We start from the raw sequence: 19,211 nt of genomic DNA, 5'->3' as shown, positions 1-19,211 counted from the left end.
TATTGAGAATTTACTTGAACTTTATTTTTTTGTAACATCAAGAGCAAATAACTCCCAGTATTTAGAAAATCAGTTAATATTCGGAAATTTATTCAAAATTTTTAAGTAGAATGTACAGAATCTACTTAAATTCAATTTTATAAATTACTGTAGTTTTTGTGTTCTGAAATTACATATTATATAGTCCAGCGAATTTCAAAACAGACACGTAAAAGTGCCCAAAAAAATCGTTTTTTATTATTTCCGAAACTGTTTAATAACTAAATAAAATTTAGATGATTGCGTCAGAAAAGTTGTTGCTCACAAAATGTTGGTATTTTGTACAGGCGCATCGCTAAGGGGTTTACTTATTTTTCCACCAAACTTGAAGACACTATAGAACAGAAATAAATTAAACAAATAACAAATTAAATAAGATTTACGGAAGGCTTCTTTGAAACTGAGCAGGTGTGTACGCTAGAAGTCAAAGCGCCATTATCAAAAATGTGTTGTGAAATATTTACGTATCCTCAATGGATTTGCACTAAAGAAGCAAAATTAATTTGTTAAAAAAATAACGGAAATACCTCTCAAAAGTCTGAACTTGACATATTCAAATCCTAGGATAACAATTATAAATATGTATATGAAGTCAGTTTGGAAGCAATGTGAGTCACTTGTATGAATCGATTAATAAGGAAAAGACTAACGACATTCTAGCAACTATTTGCGTTAATTGGATCCTAGAATAAAATTATCGTAAACCGTCGTGAATGAGCGAGTAAAATTTAGATCTTTTATTTAACCCGTCTCACTTTTAAAACGCTTAGTAGTTCAATGCGCACATTTCCATCAAAACATAAATAAAACAACAAAACTTAAAATTTGAAATGAACAAAGCAAAACAAAGGTTCTTTTGTCATATGCTTGTACTTCTGACTATCTGAAAAATTTTGTTTCCCTTCTTGCAAAAGTCATGTTCTCCGTAAATTTTATGTCGTTTAGAAGAATAAACCCTTATATAATTATAATTACTTTCCACAGCCGCTCAATAAGTACCATTTCCTTATAGACATTGCATAGGGGGGGTCCCTTTGGCTATCAGCTTGAGGTCATAGTCATGGAACCACCTCTAGATGTGATTAATTTAAATTTTCGATTTTACTTTTTCTGCAGTTCATTTTGGCAAATTTTAACTAGTAATATATTTTTGTAATATACGCAAAAACAAGTTTCTAACTTAATTAATTAGTTTTAAATTAGATTTCCATCAGTATACACCGTTAAAATACCTTTTATACAAAATTTACACAAACAAAAATCTAACAATGTGCAAAAAAAATGACTATGTGTTTTTAGGGCTGCATAAAATCATTACCAAGTTGCTATTTTGTAAAAAAAAATTCCACTTTATGATGTTAGTTTCGTTATCCACAGTCGCGAACCACTTCGCGGATTGCGGGTATTTTACTCACTTATTTGGTAGCGGTCGGGTGTTTTCGAGAGATTTGAGCTGCAAGTTTACATTTATGAATTGAATGAATGAAAATGAATATGAATTTATTAGCGCTGTGCTAAAAGTAATGGCCCTAGAACAAGTCTTACATGCAACATGTTAATAAATTTCTTCGGTCGCTCTTGTTTATTAAACACGCGCTTTGATGCTCTGCGCTCGTGCCAAATCAATCTCGTTACTAAAATGACGTTTATCAAAGCTGTTGCATAATATACTATTAAGTCCATTGGAAGATATTGTAGGATTAATTTTCTATAAGCAGTAAGATTTTAACAGTTCGCCAATTTAAATTGATTTGTCTAATCGAACAATTTTTTGGTTTTATATCAGCAGAGGTCGCATTAAAACAATTAACTTTTTTATCGACAAATAACTCGGAATTCAAAAACCTTGACTAAAATAATTTAGTTTCTTGTGTGTGTCATGGATCAGCAATCGACGAACAAAGGCAGGTAAACACGTTTACGCTCAATTTAATTTTCTTTTCTGAGGATGGAGAAAAAGAGGCCTGCTTAAAATGACACTGAATCACATGCGGACGAAAACACAAGCCTATGTAAAATGATGGCTCGACGCATAGCCAGCAATTTAAGGTAATTACCAAGAACATTTCGGTAATGGTAAAAGAGCATAGACCTCTTGGGCACGTGAGTGCAAGGACCAGACTCGCTTGCCCCTAAGCATCACCGGCACCAATGAAAATAAAGCGAAAATTTGTTTCAACTTTATTTTGACATAATTATTATTTTATATATTAAATTTATAAAATATCACCAAATACAAATATTTTAACAATTATATATATATAGGTAAACATTCATCTACAACATTTAAAGTGATTTTTTTATACTACATCTGCTAAGAATACTATAACCTACTTTTACGTGGTTGAGTTATACGATATGGATAACGACACAGTAGTTACAAAAGTGACAATCTAATTACACAATAGACCCACGTTTTAAACTCTTACTAATAAAATATATATCAGATTCTCTATCGAACATTCAGATTACTCGCAAAATAGAAAACGATATAGGCGTACAATTATATGTAGCTAATTAACTTAGAAAAATACTTTAAGTAGACAAAATATCTGCAGCTAAAGTAAACATATGACACGTTATTATAATAAATCATCGACGTATAGAAAGTAGACACATTCATTGTCATCATTCGCAAAAAAATGAAGACAACGCTTATGAAGTTCGTTTTTTAATAGCCGAAGCTAGCCAGCACGCCAAGACAATTCCAATGATCTGAAATTATAAGAAAATAATAGGGGGCTAACCTAAATGATTAAACTGGTGGCACAAGTTGGTACGTAGTTTAGGTCCTGGCCATATTGTTTAGTTTTCTTCTAAAATTTATTTATTAATATTTGTGTTACTTCGTTAAATATTATCAAAACAAATTTCTCTATAAACTTTATTATTATACTCAACCAGTATCCTTTTAAACTTCGTTTTTAAAATAGAAAACTACGTTCACCCGGTTACTTCCAGTGGGTCCACTTTACTTTTTGATTTTCAATGATTTTCAGTCTTAAATTATGGTAAAACTTTTCGCATTAGAAATTATTTTTCCTCTCACGTCGAATAACGTGTGCTATTGATCCTAAGATTGCATTTATTTTTAATAATCAAGATGGGCCTATTAGATGACATCAAAAGCAAAGCTATAATCGATAATAACTTCAACTCATAACTTAAAATAGGAACCTTCATTAGATAATATTTCCTCCACTGCACTATGGCAGCGCTATAACTCACCTCCACGAAGGCAATTCCAATACCAACTCCGAGAATGATCTTACAAGAATCGACAGCTTTCATTTCTATCTTATCGAAGCAACCCTCTGTATAAAGGATGGGATCTCCCGGCTTGGCATCCCAACAATGAATTTCATCCGGCTCGGGAGCACCTTCTCTGGGAACGTGGCAGCAAGAGAGTGGCCGTTTGTGTTCGGGCCAGTCGGTGGATCGATCGACTCCGCAACATTCCATTTTCTAAAAAAAGAATTAGAATAATATTGCTTTAAAATAACATTTTCTCTGATTCTCTTAACCTAACGAATCTTTAACTTAAAAATTTCATTATTTCACGGCTAGGCGATTGTTATGCCGATTGTTTTTCGTCACATATTTCAGTTTTCTTTATCGTGTCTTTCTATCTATATGAGTTTTTACCGATTTTTTCAATTTTTGTCGATATTATTACTCTAAAATTCCAAATTATGTAAAGTGTCACTTAAAGGCGGCAGTTTCGTTTCCGTTTTGTCTCGGCTTTGAGAGCGATCAGATATTTTCGGTAGATTTTATATGCTAGTGTTATTTTGACGTTTTTTAAATCTTAGGATTACGTCACACTTCACTCAATTCATTTTGTTTTCAAAAATATACCCAAAAACTTTGGAATATCTAGGTTTATTTAATTATTTTTACAAACAAACCTTTTTGAACGTCTTATTAAACTCTTGTTTTTTCATTATTTGGTTTGTTTTAACTCGTTCCCTCTAGTTTTTTAGTTGCCCTCTTAATAAGCAATATTGAAAGCGAAACTTAGTATTGGACTGTCCGTTCCGCGGCGACTAAAAAGGTTGATTGCTGATAATACTTCATTATAGTGTATCATGCTCTATTGCATTCTCATTTAAGTTACGGAGCAGCACTATGGGGTGATTTTTCGTCTTCCTGTGTGGCAGACACAACACAACTATTGCTATAATTGGCTACCGTAATCATGGTCATAAGAGAACACATTATGACTTCTTATTCATAAAAATAGTACGTATATTCCTAAAAGTCCGATAATCATAATTATCATAGCAGATTTGGCAATAATTTTCTAAAACTTGTCTTAAATTAAAAATGTTTATGGTCAATAGCTTTCATTTCGACTTATATAATCTTCTGATCTTCAATATAAGCTCATTAGGTGACATATATTTTAAAAAGATAATTAAAGAGTACACACTCGTTCACTGTTCGTCTATTGTTGAATTTAATAACTAAGTAAAATCTAACAGAGAGTTCTTCATTTTTTAATAGTTTATTGTCCACTGCTAGATTGTTTTTCTTTTCTTGTTATTTAATTGTTCGTACTTTCGTTGTTTTTTTTTATTTGCTACCTGTTTCTTTTATAATACTTGTGAATTTTTTACTTGCTGCAATTATTTTTTTGTATAACGTAGTTAATACAGGTCATATCATATTATATCCTATAACGAAAAAAAATGAAACAAGAAATTTGGACTATTTCGCAAATAATTATAACTAGATGCAATAAAGCCGTGAACCTTTTAATCTTTTCTTTTAAACGTTTGCCACGATTGTAAATTGACTCATCCGGTTACGATGCACTTATAAGTATTAATGTTCCGCGTAATTAGATATATTAAAGGAGCAGAGCCCGAGCGCAAGAAATAAAACTTAATTGGAAAATTTCATTAAAAAAATCCGAATCCATCGTGCCTCAAGTAGAGTCACCGTTAATTGACTCCACTTGAACTCACGGAGTCATTTTATTTAACTTAGCGGTATATACATGCAGTCTTTGTTAACACAAACCTGACTTGCACGAAGCTTGTGTGCCCAAAATTTAGCATGTTCAAATCGGTAAACCCCGAATGAAGTTTACGCAGAATATTTAATGTCATGACTGCCATTACCTTCTGCAAGTTATTCCAAGCAATCCTGTCTGATTCGCTGGTTTCAAACCGATCCATCGAATCTCTCATCAATTCTTTCAGGCCTTTGTGGAAGTCATCTTTGTAAACTGCTGCTGCGATGCCCACCGCCAGTTCTATGATAAAAATCACCAATAGGCAAGCTGCAAACTGTGAAAAATAAAGCATTTGTTAAATAGTTTTATTTCCTTCAATTGAGGAATGTGAATAGCGGTTGTTATTATTATACATATATTTTTTATTGAAATCTCAAAAGAAAATATAACTATCTATGTTTCGCCATTTTCAAGATACTTATATCTATTCTGTTGCGAACCCGTCGATTCGACAAGTGCCGCTTCATAAATCGTTCTATCAGCAAGCAATCAATAGTGGGACCCTTATTTTGGGAACCGATGAAAAAGGTACGACAGAGAAACGGGACGACGGCCAGACAGACGGCGATGTGCCAGCTTCTCGAGAGTACCGATTTTTTAAATAAATAAAAAGTTAATTCTGCTTTGCTATTTATTCGAACCCTGAATAAATTCTACAAGAATTCAATATTTAATTTGTCCTATACCTAAGCTTCACCAATTTAGATAAACGTGTATATATTTTTTTTACGATACCCTAATCGACATACTTTTGGTTTAGTAAAAAAAATAATTTTTAAAAGTAAACATTTTCTTGCAATGAACTTAATTAAAATTGGCTACATTTTTAAAAACAAGCAACAAAATAAAGATAAAAAGATTTTAAAAAATTAATATAATTTTCAGTTACACTAATTATACGATGTGCAAAATAAATTTAATATACATTTTTAAAAAGAATAATAAAAATGTAGTGGATATGGACATTAGGCATGCAATTAAAAAACTGTACCTATTGGATGTAATGTTCGTTTTTAAATAAATAGGGATAATGTCTATGGAATTTTATTCCACATTTTGGTCAGAAATCAAAATAAATGAGAACTAAAAGTTCAGATTTTCACGGAATTATATATTTTGACATGACAATTGTTTCGACAACACCGTGTCTTTATCAAATGTCAGAAATCCCTGTTCGAAAAACTGTTATTGAAGGAAAACTGATTCGGAAATAGTATATTATGCAACAAGATATTTTACACGCGAGAGTAGAAAAAAGAATATACAATTACGAAAAATTAAACATTAAAATTGGCTAAGTTTTCTTATGAGTCTTCTTCTGTCTAGAGAATTTTGACCTTGCTAGAGAGATGTTGAAATTATATAAACCTAAAAAATTTGTTAGTTGTTTAAGGGCGCAACTGAAGCAAAACGTTTTGACAAGTTTGACAGCGGCCTAAATATGGTTTTTTCTTTTGGCATTGGGATTCTTCCATTGGTTGATTTTATAAATGTAAATAAAAAAAATCGTTTTAATATGAAGTAGCATTTTGCGTGCTTTATTTTACAGTTCTCAAATAAAGTCCAACCATAAACAAACCCCAACTTTTACCTCTCTCAGACGCACTGTATTGTAGGTGTATCGCGAAGTAGTACTTCGTTTATTTACCATTAGCTCACGTTTAAGAAAAGTTAAATGTCGTCATTCTCTTGCGTAAAACGTCTTGGAGAACGTTAAAATTCAACTTACTAATAACTCTAATAACAAATGAGTCACGAATATTTTCGAGATGATTGTTGTATTTATTATTAACGCTAATGAATGGCGCTCATGCTCGAATAAATTATTCCGACACTAAGGTAACAGCTAATATCATATTCAAAAAAAACCTACGCCGGTGAGTAATTCCGTTCGGTCAAGTTTTGCTGAATTTAATAATCTTGTAAATTTTGCGTACACCGGAATACCGATGACTTATAGCTAGCTAGATACAATTGTGTTTGATAGTAGGATTGGTCAACAAAGGCGCAACTAAATCTGGAAATATTAATTGACTTAATTCCAAAATAACGCCATGCCCGTTTTTTGCAATACTTATCCTCAACAATTCCCAAGTATTTTGTTTCTCAGTAAAAATGAATTTTTAGCCCCTTGATTTTCAGATCATTAAATAATTATAATACTTAAAAACTTTTGCAAAGAATCATTACATCCATCACATTAATTTAGTATTATTGTATCATTTCATAAGTACTTCAAATGGGTGTGTATGCAATTAACTAGTTATCTATATTTAAAAATCTGCTTTTGACGACTAGGTGCATGAGATTTTCTTAATTTTGTTAATAATAATAATAATAATAATAATTAAATAAATAAATATTCATTTATAATTATTATTATTATTATTATTATTATTATTATTATTATTATTATTATTATTATTATTATTATTATTATTATAGTAATCGTTTATTGACCACTTGTAAATACAAAAACATATCTTGGAAGTCAGGAAAAGTACAAACAAGATAAATGTATTACATATAAACAGTTAAACCAGTGTAACCAGAAAACAAAACTTTGTATATATAGGTACACTCTAAGAAAAATGCAAAAGCAAAAAAGCACTAATCTAAAGATAAAATTAAAAATTAATCGCAGTGACTTTAAGAATATCAATATCATTTTAACAAATTCCACCATTTGATAAGATGGACGGAAAAGAAAGCAAAGCAAATGTGCAATAAAAATTAATTGTTTTGATCGAAGGCCTATTATATTAAAATTAAAAACACATTTAAAGCACTTAAGGTAAATAAAATAGTAATGCATTATTTATGGAAACAAGGTGATGTAGTCTACAAATAAATAAATGAATGATAAAGTAAATGAAAGTAGTCAAAGTTGTATATAGTAGTTATAACGATAAATATAGATGTTAAATAGACAAGACGTTCAAGAAGTATGGACACAATGAAATATCTCGATAATTAAACAATTCTGTGCCTACCGTTTCCACACTTTCCCAATATATGAATTTTTATATGTTTTGGCATTTAATTTCACATAAAAATATGAATATTGTTATTATTGTAATACAAAAAAAAAATAAAAATACTAAAAACAAGTGAATTAAAAACATCCTTTGTTTGAATTAAAAAGCGAAATAAAACATTAAGTGCATAAAATAAAAAAAATGTTCGAATTTAACTAGTAATTCGGATACGATTGATGAGCGATTGTGTATTCAAACGAAACAATTTTCGTTTACAAACAAATGGTGGGTTTAAAATGGCCGAAGGAGGCCAAGGTCAATTTTACTATTCACTGAGATTCTTGCATATCGGTCGTCGAACAAGAGTGAATGCGCCTTAATGCGGACCACTCTTCAACGCTTACGCAGCTTCAAGGTATTTCAAAATATAGTAGTTGAATTTTAATGGGGTTATGTCATAATAATATGTTGCACGCGTGTGGCAAAATTTTACAAACAAAACCTACAAGAAAATTAAATAAATGAAAAATAAACTATAAAACCAAACACTCAAAACGCAATCTAACAAATTAAATTAAACAATTCATGGGATAAATAACATTTTTGAAAAGATTCTTCTACAACAAAAATGAAACTAGTAAATGAAGTTCAAACCGAAATAAATAGGCTACATATATGCTATATCTATATGCAAAATATGTCAATTTATATATAGTGCTTGACGTTGAGTATTGTGTGTGAGGGAGTTACATCGTCTTTGTTAATAGCTTTAATTAAATCATTAATAGTTAACATTTTCTTCTTATACCGTATTTGCACTAAACATCAACAAAAGATCAAAAGAATTTTTTATTTATGGTCCTATTCTGGAGTATTAACCCCGGCGCATCCGTCATTAATTATTATTATATCCATCGTACTTTTATGGCAAGAAAATTAAAACATTGTTGACTATAATGAACCTTGACATAGATATCCTGTAAAAATTGATCCTTCGAAATTATTTATTCATTTCCGTATTTACAAGCCGTTTAATTCAGGATGAGGAACTAATAAATTATTAGGGACCAAGCGACAGCGGAGAAATCGATCGGATAAGGGCTTACCGCCATGAGCATTTTATAAGACTCCCTGATCGCCCCATAGCACCCCAGGGAAGCGACTAGGAACACTACGCATCCCGTCACTATCAGCACTACAGGCGGAGCGAGCACTTTGCCTTCCATGAAGTGACTAAATTCCCCGACATCGGAGAGCACTAGTGATCCAGCGATGATTATTCCCAATCCGGAAATCTATGGAACGAATGATTTTCAAAAGTTTTAAATATTCGGTTGGGTTAATAACGAACAAACCAATTATTTTTTCGTATAATTTAATACAATTTGTTCCTGACAAAGAGCATCGTCGTCATAAAAGAGGCTTCTTGTAAATAATTAATATATTTAGCTATTGATTTATAATATCTTAATTATTTATGTTATGTAAAAAAAACTGCTCCAAATTGCTTATTGACTTTAAATTACTTTTTGTTCCTTACCATATGAAAATTGTCATTGTGAAAACCTTAAAAAATTGAACCTTAGTGGAACAGATTTGGCAAGAATCTCTCGTTTATTGATATTGATAATTTCAGTTTTATTTACCCACTCAAACATTTATTTTTAATAAATATAATGTTAATTACTGAGTTAAAGTAAAACATTCGCTTAAGTATAAATATACCAATTTCAATTATAATACGTAATTATTAAATTTTCAAACAAAGAAACAAATATGATAGAGCAATCTGTAAATTTAAGATAATGGAAATTTTGTTTACATTACTGTTACTTTAATTAAATTGTGAAAAATATTAAAAATGAACAAAATTTTTTTCAGTAGGCGTACTGAAAATTTTATTAAATTAAATATTTAAAAACTGAGACAAAAATTATTTTTTCCAACAAATTTTTAAATTCCGTATATTATTAAGATAGGGCCTTCTTAATTTTGTTAAGGGAAATCGAATTGAAATAGTCAAACTCAGACAAGAATTATGATTATTTTAGAACAAAACAAAATTTTGCTAAAAATTTAAAAATATCTGTATATAAAAAAAATCAAATGGGAGAATAACTTTTCAAAGTAAAACAAAATTAGAGAATAAATAATATATAATAATACAGCTTACCGCAAAAAGCAAATTAAATCCGAACAACAAATACTTAATAATACCCAACTCCAAGGGCTTCATCTTGGACGTGTATGTATTCAAACTACGCGGTACGAATCGAACTATTTTCTTTGTTTCTTGTTTCTAAATTTCTTGGTAGTTTTCGCCCTCCGAAAATCTGCCGAGGGATGTTATTAACCTTTCGCAGGGCAGTCACTGATTGGTCGCGCAATATGTTGATTCGCGGTTGCCAAGCGACCTTAACCGGGTTAATTTAAATCATTCGTCTCGGGGTTGCTTTTTTTTATGCTCTAACTACGCAGAAAATGAAAAGATAGCAATCGGCAATGACCCAACTAGGGCATAGTCGAGTCGACGAACACAGCTTCAGAGTTAATAATATATATGATATTCATTTTGGTCTCAAAAGGTAGACGTTTATGCAATAAATTTCCTTTAATTTACTGCTGACTGCCCATCCTCTATTGTATAAATCAAAAGTATAACAACACTAAGGACACCCTTTTACTTCAACATGTTTGCACAAAGTAGCAGAAACTATAAGAAAGAAACTCAGGAAATGATAATAATTTAAGGCCACTTCAGAATATATCGAAAAAATACAACAAAGGAAATACAACAAACTCCCTTTCAAGCATACTTATTTAGACTTTTTCTATTAATATCTCATTTGAAACACTATAAACACATTTTGTATGCATTTATATGGTATTAGAAACAACAAATTTGTTTTATTATAATTATTACTATTATTTTTATTTCTAAGCATAAACATAATTGGTGTTTAATATATTAAATTCTGTCATAAATATAAGGACAGAAATATATGCCTAAATATCTCTTGACTATGGGAATATTTGCCAACAAGTCATTTGAAGTTCGCCGTAGCTTTAAAAAAGACAATTAGACAGAAGTGACTAAGCAACAATATTCCTGGTGTTCTAATTCTAATTATTTAATTTATATAACTATAGGAGTTGGAATATCCGCAAATATCTCATTCGAATGAAAACGAGAGCTGTTTTTGTTATAAGGATATATAGAAACACAAAAATAAAGGCTGGAAATATGCATTGAGTAAATAAGCATTCGCCAAAAATTGCAAATTTTTGTTTTTTTATTCTAAAGTGTTGTAAATGTAAGTAATGACAACTTTGTGGCTTAATCTACAATGGCGATAGATTGTCGATAAACATCGATACCCTAATAAATAACTTATAACACACTGTGTAATCTTTTTACGACCAAATTTTATAATTAAATGTATTAAATTAGCTAGAGTACTGGCCATATTGGTGACTTATATAGTTGAACATTAATTTTCGATAAAGATAGAGAAAAAGAGTTGATAATATAGCTTAAAAATAAAATATTTACTAGATAATAGATACTTAATTTCTATTAGAATTAGATTCGGCTTACAATTTTCTTCGCCTTTCTTTGGACGTTTGCAAAGAGGTATTTTTAGAAATGACCTGTTTGTTTTTTCCAACATGCAAAGGCAAATTTACTTTGATTATTATGAGAAAATCGATTTGGGAAACTAATAACTTTCAGCGCCAAAGCGCTTTCTGGAAGGAGCGTTAGTTGTTTGCAGCGAGTAGATAAAATGCTGGTCAAAAGGATCAAATCTCACTTTTCGTTAGTAATTATTACCCATTAGTCTTTAATAATATGGAAAGGGTTTTTTCTATGGCATTTCAATTAAAATTATTTTCTTAGATAGTACGTACATTAAGGGACATGAGGAGTGAAATTTTGTAACTGAAAGCGCTAAAGATTGGGAAAGAGATAATAAAGCTGCACACTATCAGGTACTACATTATTTTTAATATCGAATAAATGTTTTTGATTGTGATTTTATAAAAATAAAAGCAAAGTTTATTGGATAATGGTGCTTTAGGTTCGTTATTTTTCGCTATCTCTACCTTTCTGTTTAATAAAATAAAATTACATCAGAACTCTGTTAACTTCTGGGAAAAAATTATATTAGTTAACCTGGACCAACCTTCTCACATGCGATGGGGTAAATTATCACGTAACCCGTTTTTTTACTATATTTTGCCACAGAGGTCACATATTAACTATTTTAAAGTCCTTGATCCAATGATCCAATCATACTAATAACATTATATTTTTCCCCATACAAATCTTTCTGTCTGTTTGCCTTCTTCGTTTGATATGTCATTTTTGACGACGCCGCTTTTTAGTTTCTTATTTGTTTATTACGAACGATGTATGCAGTTGTATAAAACATATGGTTAAACTAACACTAACACGGATATACAATTTTTGAAGATATTGAAAAAGGTCATTTCAACCATACTGCAAGATTTTGATATACTGACAATTGGTCTGTTAGAACCTGTTAGTGTATCTGATTTATCATTTGCCGTTTCCGTAAGGATAACAAATTCTTATTAGACTCTCACCAACGACAAACAAAATTTTGGTATTGGAAAAAGCATATGCCAAACTTATTTGCAAGGTAGGAACCGTTTTAGTTTCGACGGAGCGAAATGAGAAGATATTTTCAAAATAATGGAGATTTGTATACCCTATATAGTATGTATAGAAATACTCTACACTCTGCAATCCATTTGATTACAGAATTCTCTAATTGGTACGCTGAAATAATGTCGTAGTATATTTCATTTTCATATCCCTATCGTGGTTTGCATGTCATATTCTCAATCAAATTAAAAATTAATATAGAAGGTGCAAAAAAGTGACTTAAAAAATGACTTAATTGAATAATTGGTCAAAAGTTTCAAACGAAAATAGGAAAATTCCATGCAAGGCATCTTTCGATTCACAAAAAAAGGATAGGCTCTACGTCCACGGCACGCGTTAAACATATTTGGCAAAAAGTGTCCTGTAATTTCAATTCAATGTGAAGGTTTTGAAGGTTGAAACATTACAAACTAGTGCATAATTTCATTAAAAACAAAGTATTGCGAATAAAAAAATCATGATGCATGTAATGTATGTTAAATGCCGTAATTTTCATAAATTAACCTAATAGTTTAAAAAACTTGCTTATAATAGGGAACCGTCCGGAATAATTTCAGAACTTGTTAAAGCATCGCATATTTCAATTTATTATTGTGGCCTCGTTTCATCTTTAAAAATTTGCGGTAAATTCTGGATCATAAAAGAACAAAGCGTTTAGAAAATATTTGCAAAGGTAAGTTGAAATTAATTGCAAAAATAATTCGCCAATGTCTTTTATTCGAAAAAGAGAAGGGAAATAAGCAGAATCGATTCAGGCGTATATTTGGTAATTAGTTGGACTAATTTTTATTCTAGAGAGAAATGTAGTTTAGAAAAAAGTGGCACTAATAGCTTCCGGTATCAACTCTAAGGAGCAAAAAGAAATACAAAAATAGCGATGGAAAAGGACCAATTTAAAAATTAAAGGAAAAACACACTAACCAAACTTAACTGAGAATTCTCTAGTTTCTAAAGACAAATAAAGTAAGATCATATAAACGAGTGGAATCTATTTGATATTCATCAGATTTTCAAGCAAAATCTGTCAAAAAACGTATTTTTGTATAAAAAATGTTACTCAAGTACGAGTAGGAGATTTTCAACATAAAAAACTGGCTTATAGTTTTGAGGCAGCGTTTATAACAAAATATTACAAATCACAAAACCGCGAGGCTGGAAAAAATATTGTACATACACGAAATCATTTTGCGTATGGGACATCATACAAATTGATTTTAAAATTTCTGTCCGCGATACTCTTTCTATAAATGTTACCGCTTTGCCATTTTTTGTATTTCTTTATTTAGCTAGTATCTGCGCTCGTATAAAAATTTTATATCTCATTAATGGTAGGTCCTATGGGATCGACGTTGATACAGAAATGACCACCGTCGGAAGAAAAACAATTTTTTTGACTGTCGATTCTCCGTTCTTGTCTTTTGGTTTTTCCTAAATAACTTTCGAACTGTTTGAGCTACAAAATTGAAATTTGCCTCCATTTTAACCCTCCACGAGGCACATAAGCTTATAAGAAATGGCCCTGATCTTGCTATAAAACACTATAAGTGTCCGAAATTTGAAGCAATCGACTTCATATTTGGCATATATATGCAGCTTTTCCCCGTGGCAGAACCTATTGAAAATGGGTGGAGAGGGGGTCAGGAAGTATTCTAAAAAAACAAAAAATCGCGCGTTTAAGGGTGTACAAAAAACATCATTTTTCAAAGACTGTTTATGATACCAAAACAATTCTTGAACCAGAAGAAGCAGAAGATAAAGATTTATTCTTGACAATTTTTCAAAAATATGTGCTCCGCAAATTCAAAAAAACTGAAAACTGGGTCCCCCTATTATTGAAAATTGAAACTGAAAGACTATAATTCAGATCTCACTTTCTTTTATATTGCGATATAGCCCGCATAGACAGCAAAAACAGGGTGTTCCCGAGAGAAATGTGTTAGGTGTCCTAAATTGGCAGATATCAACTTCAAATTTAGCAGGGAAGTAAAAGTCCGTGCCTACATTTAAACCGTAGAAAATGGGCGCAATCCAATGTTATTTTTTAAAAATATTTGAAATTTTTTGTAGGTAATTTTAGCTTCCAGAAAAATGTTTTCCTCCATAATCGTTCATCCCATTGGCAAAATTCTTTAACCGACAGACGCAGAAGTTCCAGTGCAATAACATTTATTTCGGGCATTTTTTCGATTATATACAGGGTTTTCAAATTATAGACAACCTAAAACACCTAGAAAATTGTTCTTTTACAGAGTGAATTATTAGTCGCAAATTAAAAATCGTGAAAATATGGCTAATTGGTTCAAATGGTGGCATAGGCCGCATCCAGAGCTATAATTTTTGTAATTACCGTTTTCGTCTATCACATACGCTGCTCGGGATATTTGAAAAAATCCATATTGAAATCGTTATTGAACATTACGGCGCACTTCATGGTTTCTCGAAAACCATTTACTATTTTCAAAAAAATCTTCCACGGCTATAACCTGTACTTCGAACAATGATTGTATCATATACAGGATATGTCATTTATGGGCAAAAAATCAAAAATATCCTAAAAATTTCCATTTTTGTGGGTAAATGATTGACGATAAATGAAAAACCTTTAAAGATGGGATAATTTTATTTGAACAGTATCGTAAACCGTGTCGTGAGAGAGTTTCAGGTTTCGTCTATTATACAGGGCGCGAGATATTTGAAAAAATCTCATTCGACAACGCTATTATTTGTGCAAATTTTAATGTTTAGCGATCTTTGCTGTAACTTTGAAGTTCGTCTAGATTTGAATGACATTTTATACAATTACATCGATTTTGCGAGAGTTCCATAGTGGTCCGTTCACCGCAAAGTTCTTTCCTTTTATAATAAAAAGCTGCTACGCGCTATGCGCTACAAACTTGCCCCGTCCAGTGACGATTTTTCGAAAGCAATCTTGTTTAAACTGTATGATAGCTTGTTTTTAGCACATCTGTTCCACATGAAATTATCAGTTCGTTTCACTGTGAAACCTTATTGTTAACATAATCGACTGTTTTCCTGATTTATCTCAATTGCCCGTTATCGAATATTAAAAACTGTGTTTTCGTCGTCCAATATATTCGCGTTCGACGCAGCAAATTTGCCGAGCGTTTTGACGAATTCAAAACGCCGTCTGGGAAGTCGACCTCAATTTTATTACGGCTTTTTTCGCTTGCAAGAAACAATAAAGTCATAATCCCGCGACCAAAGTTTATTATTCCAACCTACTAGCCGCCGATAATTTTAATATCTTATCTTGGGTAAAATAAACTTGTACTTGTACCTACACACGGTTCGATATCAGTGCAATTTAACTGAGCGGCCAGTTTGATCTAGCGAGACGACATGGTGGACACATTTGATGAAGAATGGCTAGAACTGGAGCAGGATTTCAAAAAACTCGAGACCACCAACACGATATATCTGCAAAAGCTGAGAGAACTCCAAGCCTATCAACAAGAATGCCTAAAAAGCATCAACCATCAAAGGTACCGTATGAATATAATGCGGGGCTCGTTGAAGAAAGTGAGTAACAAAGAACGTGCTAAATCCGTCGAAGACCGCTTCGCTGGTAGAGAAGCGCATCTGATCCACTTAGAAGAAACGCTACCGAAGAAGAGCGGCATGTATCTGCGGCTAATACTTGGTGATGTGAATGTCTCGTTCTTGTCCAAGGAAGCCAAATTCTCCTATAAAGACGACTACGAGAAATTCAAACTGATTTGTCACGTTGTTGCGTTCGTTCTGGTGGTATTGAATGGTATATGCGACTCGAGGGCTCTACAGAGTGGCTACTTATTTTTCCTAGTGTGGTATTATTGCACGATAAGTATTCGGGAAAGTATTCTAAAGACGAACGGTTCACGGATGAAGACATGGTGGACGGTTCATCATATCTTGTCGACCGTCTTGTCAGGCATTCTCTTAGTCTGGCCAGAGAACGAAGTCTGGGAGCTTTTCAGAGCACAATTTTTCAGGTAAACTCTTAATTAAACCGTTAATGAGACAAAAAGGCTTTACTTATAGATTGAATCGGTTCATGATAATAGGGTAAAATATAAACTAAATTGGAACTTGGAACTTTGAAGTGCAAATTAAATTTAAAAATGTTTATACACTCATATGACCGTTATCTTCATGATCGTAGGACAAGGTTCAATAACACTCCCAACAAAAAAATATTTTTGAGTACCTACTTAACAATTTACGAATAAGGAAATGTTCATTGTTTTCAGCTACAACCTGTATAACTGTCTGCTTCATTATCTCCAGTTCAAGTACCAGCGCGGTACCCTCTACAGACTAAAAGCATTAGGAATGCGGGACAACATGGATATAACCATAGAAGGATTTCATTCATGGATGTGGAGAGGCCTTACCTTTCTTCTACCATTCCTCTTCCTCGCATACTCCTTCCAGCTCTACAACTCGTATGTTTTGTTCCAGCTGAGTTTAAATCCTCATACTACATGGCATACTATGGCCTCCAGTCTGTTGTTTCTGGTTCTTTTTTTGGGGAACGCCTTCACGACAGTGACGGTTGTTCACGACAAAATCAAAAACAAGTCTTATGTTAAATACTGGGTCATGGCCAGGAAATTGTACAATGTCGTCAGCGAAAACATCAATAAGTTTGATCTCAAGAAACCCTTGCACGGATATGAAAAATTTAAGAAATAATGATAAGGACTGTGTTTTTATATTAATTTTAATTAAAATATTTTTTACGTTATATCATTTTAGTGGCTTCAATCAAATTCTTCTACAGTTTCCATTCATCATTTTGGTAGTGCTTGTTCTAGCCCAATTTCTTCAATAATTTACGTTTAATGAGACGGCCTTTGAGGCTTCGATAATAGTTTCTTATCTTTTATACATTTTTAGTCTAACTCTATGAATTTGCAAAATCTGAATCAAGCTCTACCAGTAGGATGAGAATCCACTATTTTGTGGCCATTATAGATAGTCACACTCTTAAGAATATTTTTTAACTCGAAGACATTCTGGTTATTTTTATATTTAATTTGTAAAATATCGATATCGTTGGTAAAGAAACGTTAGCTTCAAGACAGGTCAATAAACCACTTTGGGGTGGTTATTTCGGACAAAAAAAAAACACGCGACACCCTCAGTGAGGAATCGAAGGTAATTTGGTCTAAGCTGTGAAATATTTTATGTAAAAATTCACATTGACACGCAACCTCGAGTAACGACCCATAAATAAATATACTACGTTTCTCTAGCTATTAAAATCAGTCCCCCGATTGTTTCCTACAAAATTAGACCTTACGAAATAACAATTTAACCAATAAATTTGTTGTAGGGAATAATAAAGGATGATACCAATATACGTAAAATATGTTACACAGGGCTTATATATAGGATACCATTTTATCCAAGTTATCCGACAAACCTCTAAAATTGAAGATTTCGATTTTTTGTTCTGCCACAAAAAGTTACTGACGTAAGGTACAAAATCTGACTTCTTTCTGTTTTTGAACCGAACCTAATGAATCGGCTTGTGGATAGCAAACAAAGGTAGCGTTTAACGCCTTAATTAAAATTTAAAAAAAATCGTTTGGAAAAAAGTATACCATGTAAGTTATTCTTAATGCTAAATATGTTGTTCCACTGCTAAAACTAAAACTAAATAATTAATAACGATTAATATAATTTTATTAAATATTCTGGCTTCACCTGGTATAGTAATCGTAACGATTGTCAGGCAAATGTTGTCAGATTACTTCTCGGTGGATGGCGATCCCATTTAAGCTCTTTAATTCTAAAGAATAGAATCATAATTTTAGTAAAAATTTTGTAAATTAATCATTTTTTATGTCATTTAAAATACGAAATCCTAAATTATATTTTAACTACCAACTCTGCCCGTTATGAGAGACAAATATTTGATTTATGAAATGTTTTACTTTTTATGATACCTTCTTATAAAATACATCATTTTTGGGGTACAGAAATTTCTCTGTATCTATCTCTTATATTTGAGTGACTTATTGAAGAAGTGAAATTTTAAAATCAAATATGCATTCGGAGTCGTGTAAAAAAGGTTTTCAAACCATATTTAATCTTTTTTAAATTCAACACGAAGTACATTAATTTTTATGAGAATCATGTGAACTTTTTAAAAATTGAACTGAGATGGCTTTTACTTGATGAAAATCCATTTATCAAAATAAATAAGAACTAAAAGTTCAGATTTTCTAGAAATTATATATTTTTACATGACAATTGTTTCTACAACACCGTGTCTTTATCAAATATATATAATATATATAATTTCGTCAAAATCTGAACTTTTAGTTCTTATTTATTTTGAACTTTTTAACTGTACATGCACTTTTTGAAACAATTTAAACGGCGGACTTTTCACTCATTTACTAGCTGTAAAAGTTTTGTGTCTCTCCAGTTCTCCCTATCTTTCTCTTTTGAAAATCAAATGAGGTCAACACGG

General features: G+C 31.6%; 2 protein-coding genes across 3 annotated transcripts; one reads left to right on the top strand and one right to left on the bottom strand.

Annotated features, from left to right (window-relative positions):
• Nucleotides 1-2,211: 2,211 nt before the first annotated feature.
• Nucleotides 2,212-10,390, bottom strand: LOC132703507 (CD63 antigen-like). The gene is made up of 5 exons (XM_060672819.1): nt 10,211-10,390; nt 9,144-9,332; nt 5,166-5,333; nt 3,268-3,504; nt 2,212-2,754 (listed from the first exon to the last, which is right to left on the bottom strand). Exons 1-5 carry the CDS (start codon nt 10,271-10,273, stop codon nt 2,695-2,697), a joined length of 717 nt encoding a protein of 238 aa, XP_060528802.1. The 5' UTR covers nt 10,274-10,390; the 3' UTR covers nt 2,212-2,694.
• Nucleotides 10,391-13,264: 2,874 nt separating this feature from the next.
• On the top strand, nt 13,265-19,204 carry LOC132704088 (transmembrane protein 120 homolog). Of its 2 annotated transcripts, XM_060673842.1 has the most exons (3): nt 13,265-13,400; nt 16,079-16,719; nt 16,978-19,204. In XM_060673842.1, the coding sequence occupies exons 2-3, from the start codon at nt 16,088-16,090 to the stop codon at nt 17,420-17,422; spliced, it is 1,077 nt and encodes a 358-aa protein (XP_060529825.1). In that variant the 5' UTR covers nt 13,265-13,400; nt 16,079-16,087; the 3' UTR covers nt 17,423-19,204. The 2 variants fall into 2 exon arrangements, with proteins under 2 accessions (XP_060529825.1, XP_060529824.1); XM_060673841.1 differs by lacking the exon at nt 13,265-13,400 and having other exon boundaries at nt 15,830-16,719.
• Nucleotides 19,205-19,211: the final 7 nt, after the last annotated feature.

This window comes from Cylas formicarius, unplaced genomic scaffold (genome assembly GCF_029955315.1).
Source record: "Cylas formicarius isolate icCylForm1 unplaced genomic scaffold, icCylForm1.1 PGA_scaffold_6__28_contigs__length_40554024, whole genome shotgun sequence".
Classification (NCBI taxonomy): domain Eukaryota; kingdom Metazoa; phylum Arthropoda; class Insecta; order Coleoptera; family Brentidae; genus Cylas; species Cylas formicarius.
This window is presented reverse-complemented; position numbering and strand designations above follow the sequence as displayed.

What these genes read in the sequence shown, in the direction of transcription:
- LOC132704088 (XM_060673842.1), top strand. Translation starts at nt 16,088, where the DNA reads ATGGTGGACACATTTGATGAAGAATGGCTAGAACTGGAGCAGGATTTC. An exon ending in TTCAGAGCACAATTTTTCAG is followed by an intron (nt 16,720 to 16,977) that starts GTAAACTCTTAA and finishes CATTGTTTTCAG; the next exon opens with CTACAACCTGTATAACTGTC.
- LOC132703507 (XM_060672819.1), bottom strand. Translation starts at nt 10,273, where the DNA reads ATGAAGCCCTTGGAGTTGGGTATTATTAAGTATTTGTTGTTCGGATTT. An exon ending in GATTTAATTTGCTTTTTGCG is followed by an intron (nt 9,333 to 10,210) that starts GTAAGCTGTATT and finishes TTCGTTCCATAG; the next exon opens with ATTTCCGGATTGGGAATAAT. An exon ending in CTTATAAAATGCTCATGGCG is followed by an intron (nt 5,334 to 9,143) that starts GTAAGCCCTTAT and finishes TATTTTTCACAG; the next exon opens with TTTGCAGCTTGCCTATTGGT.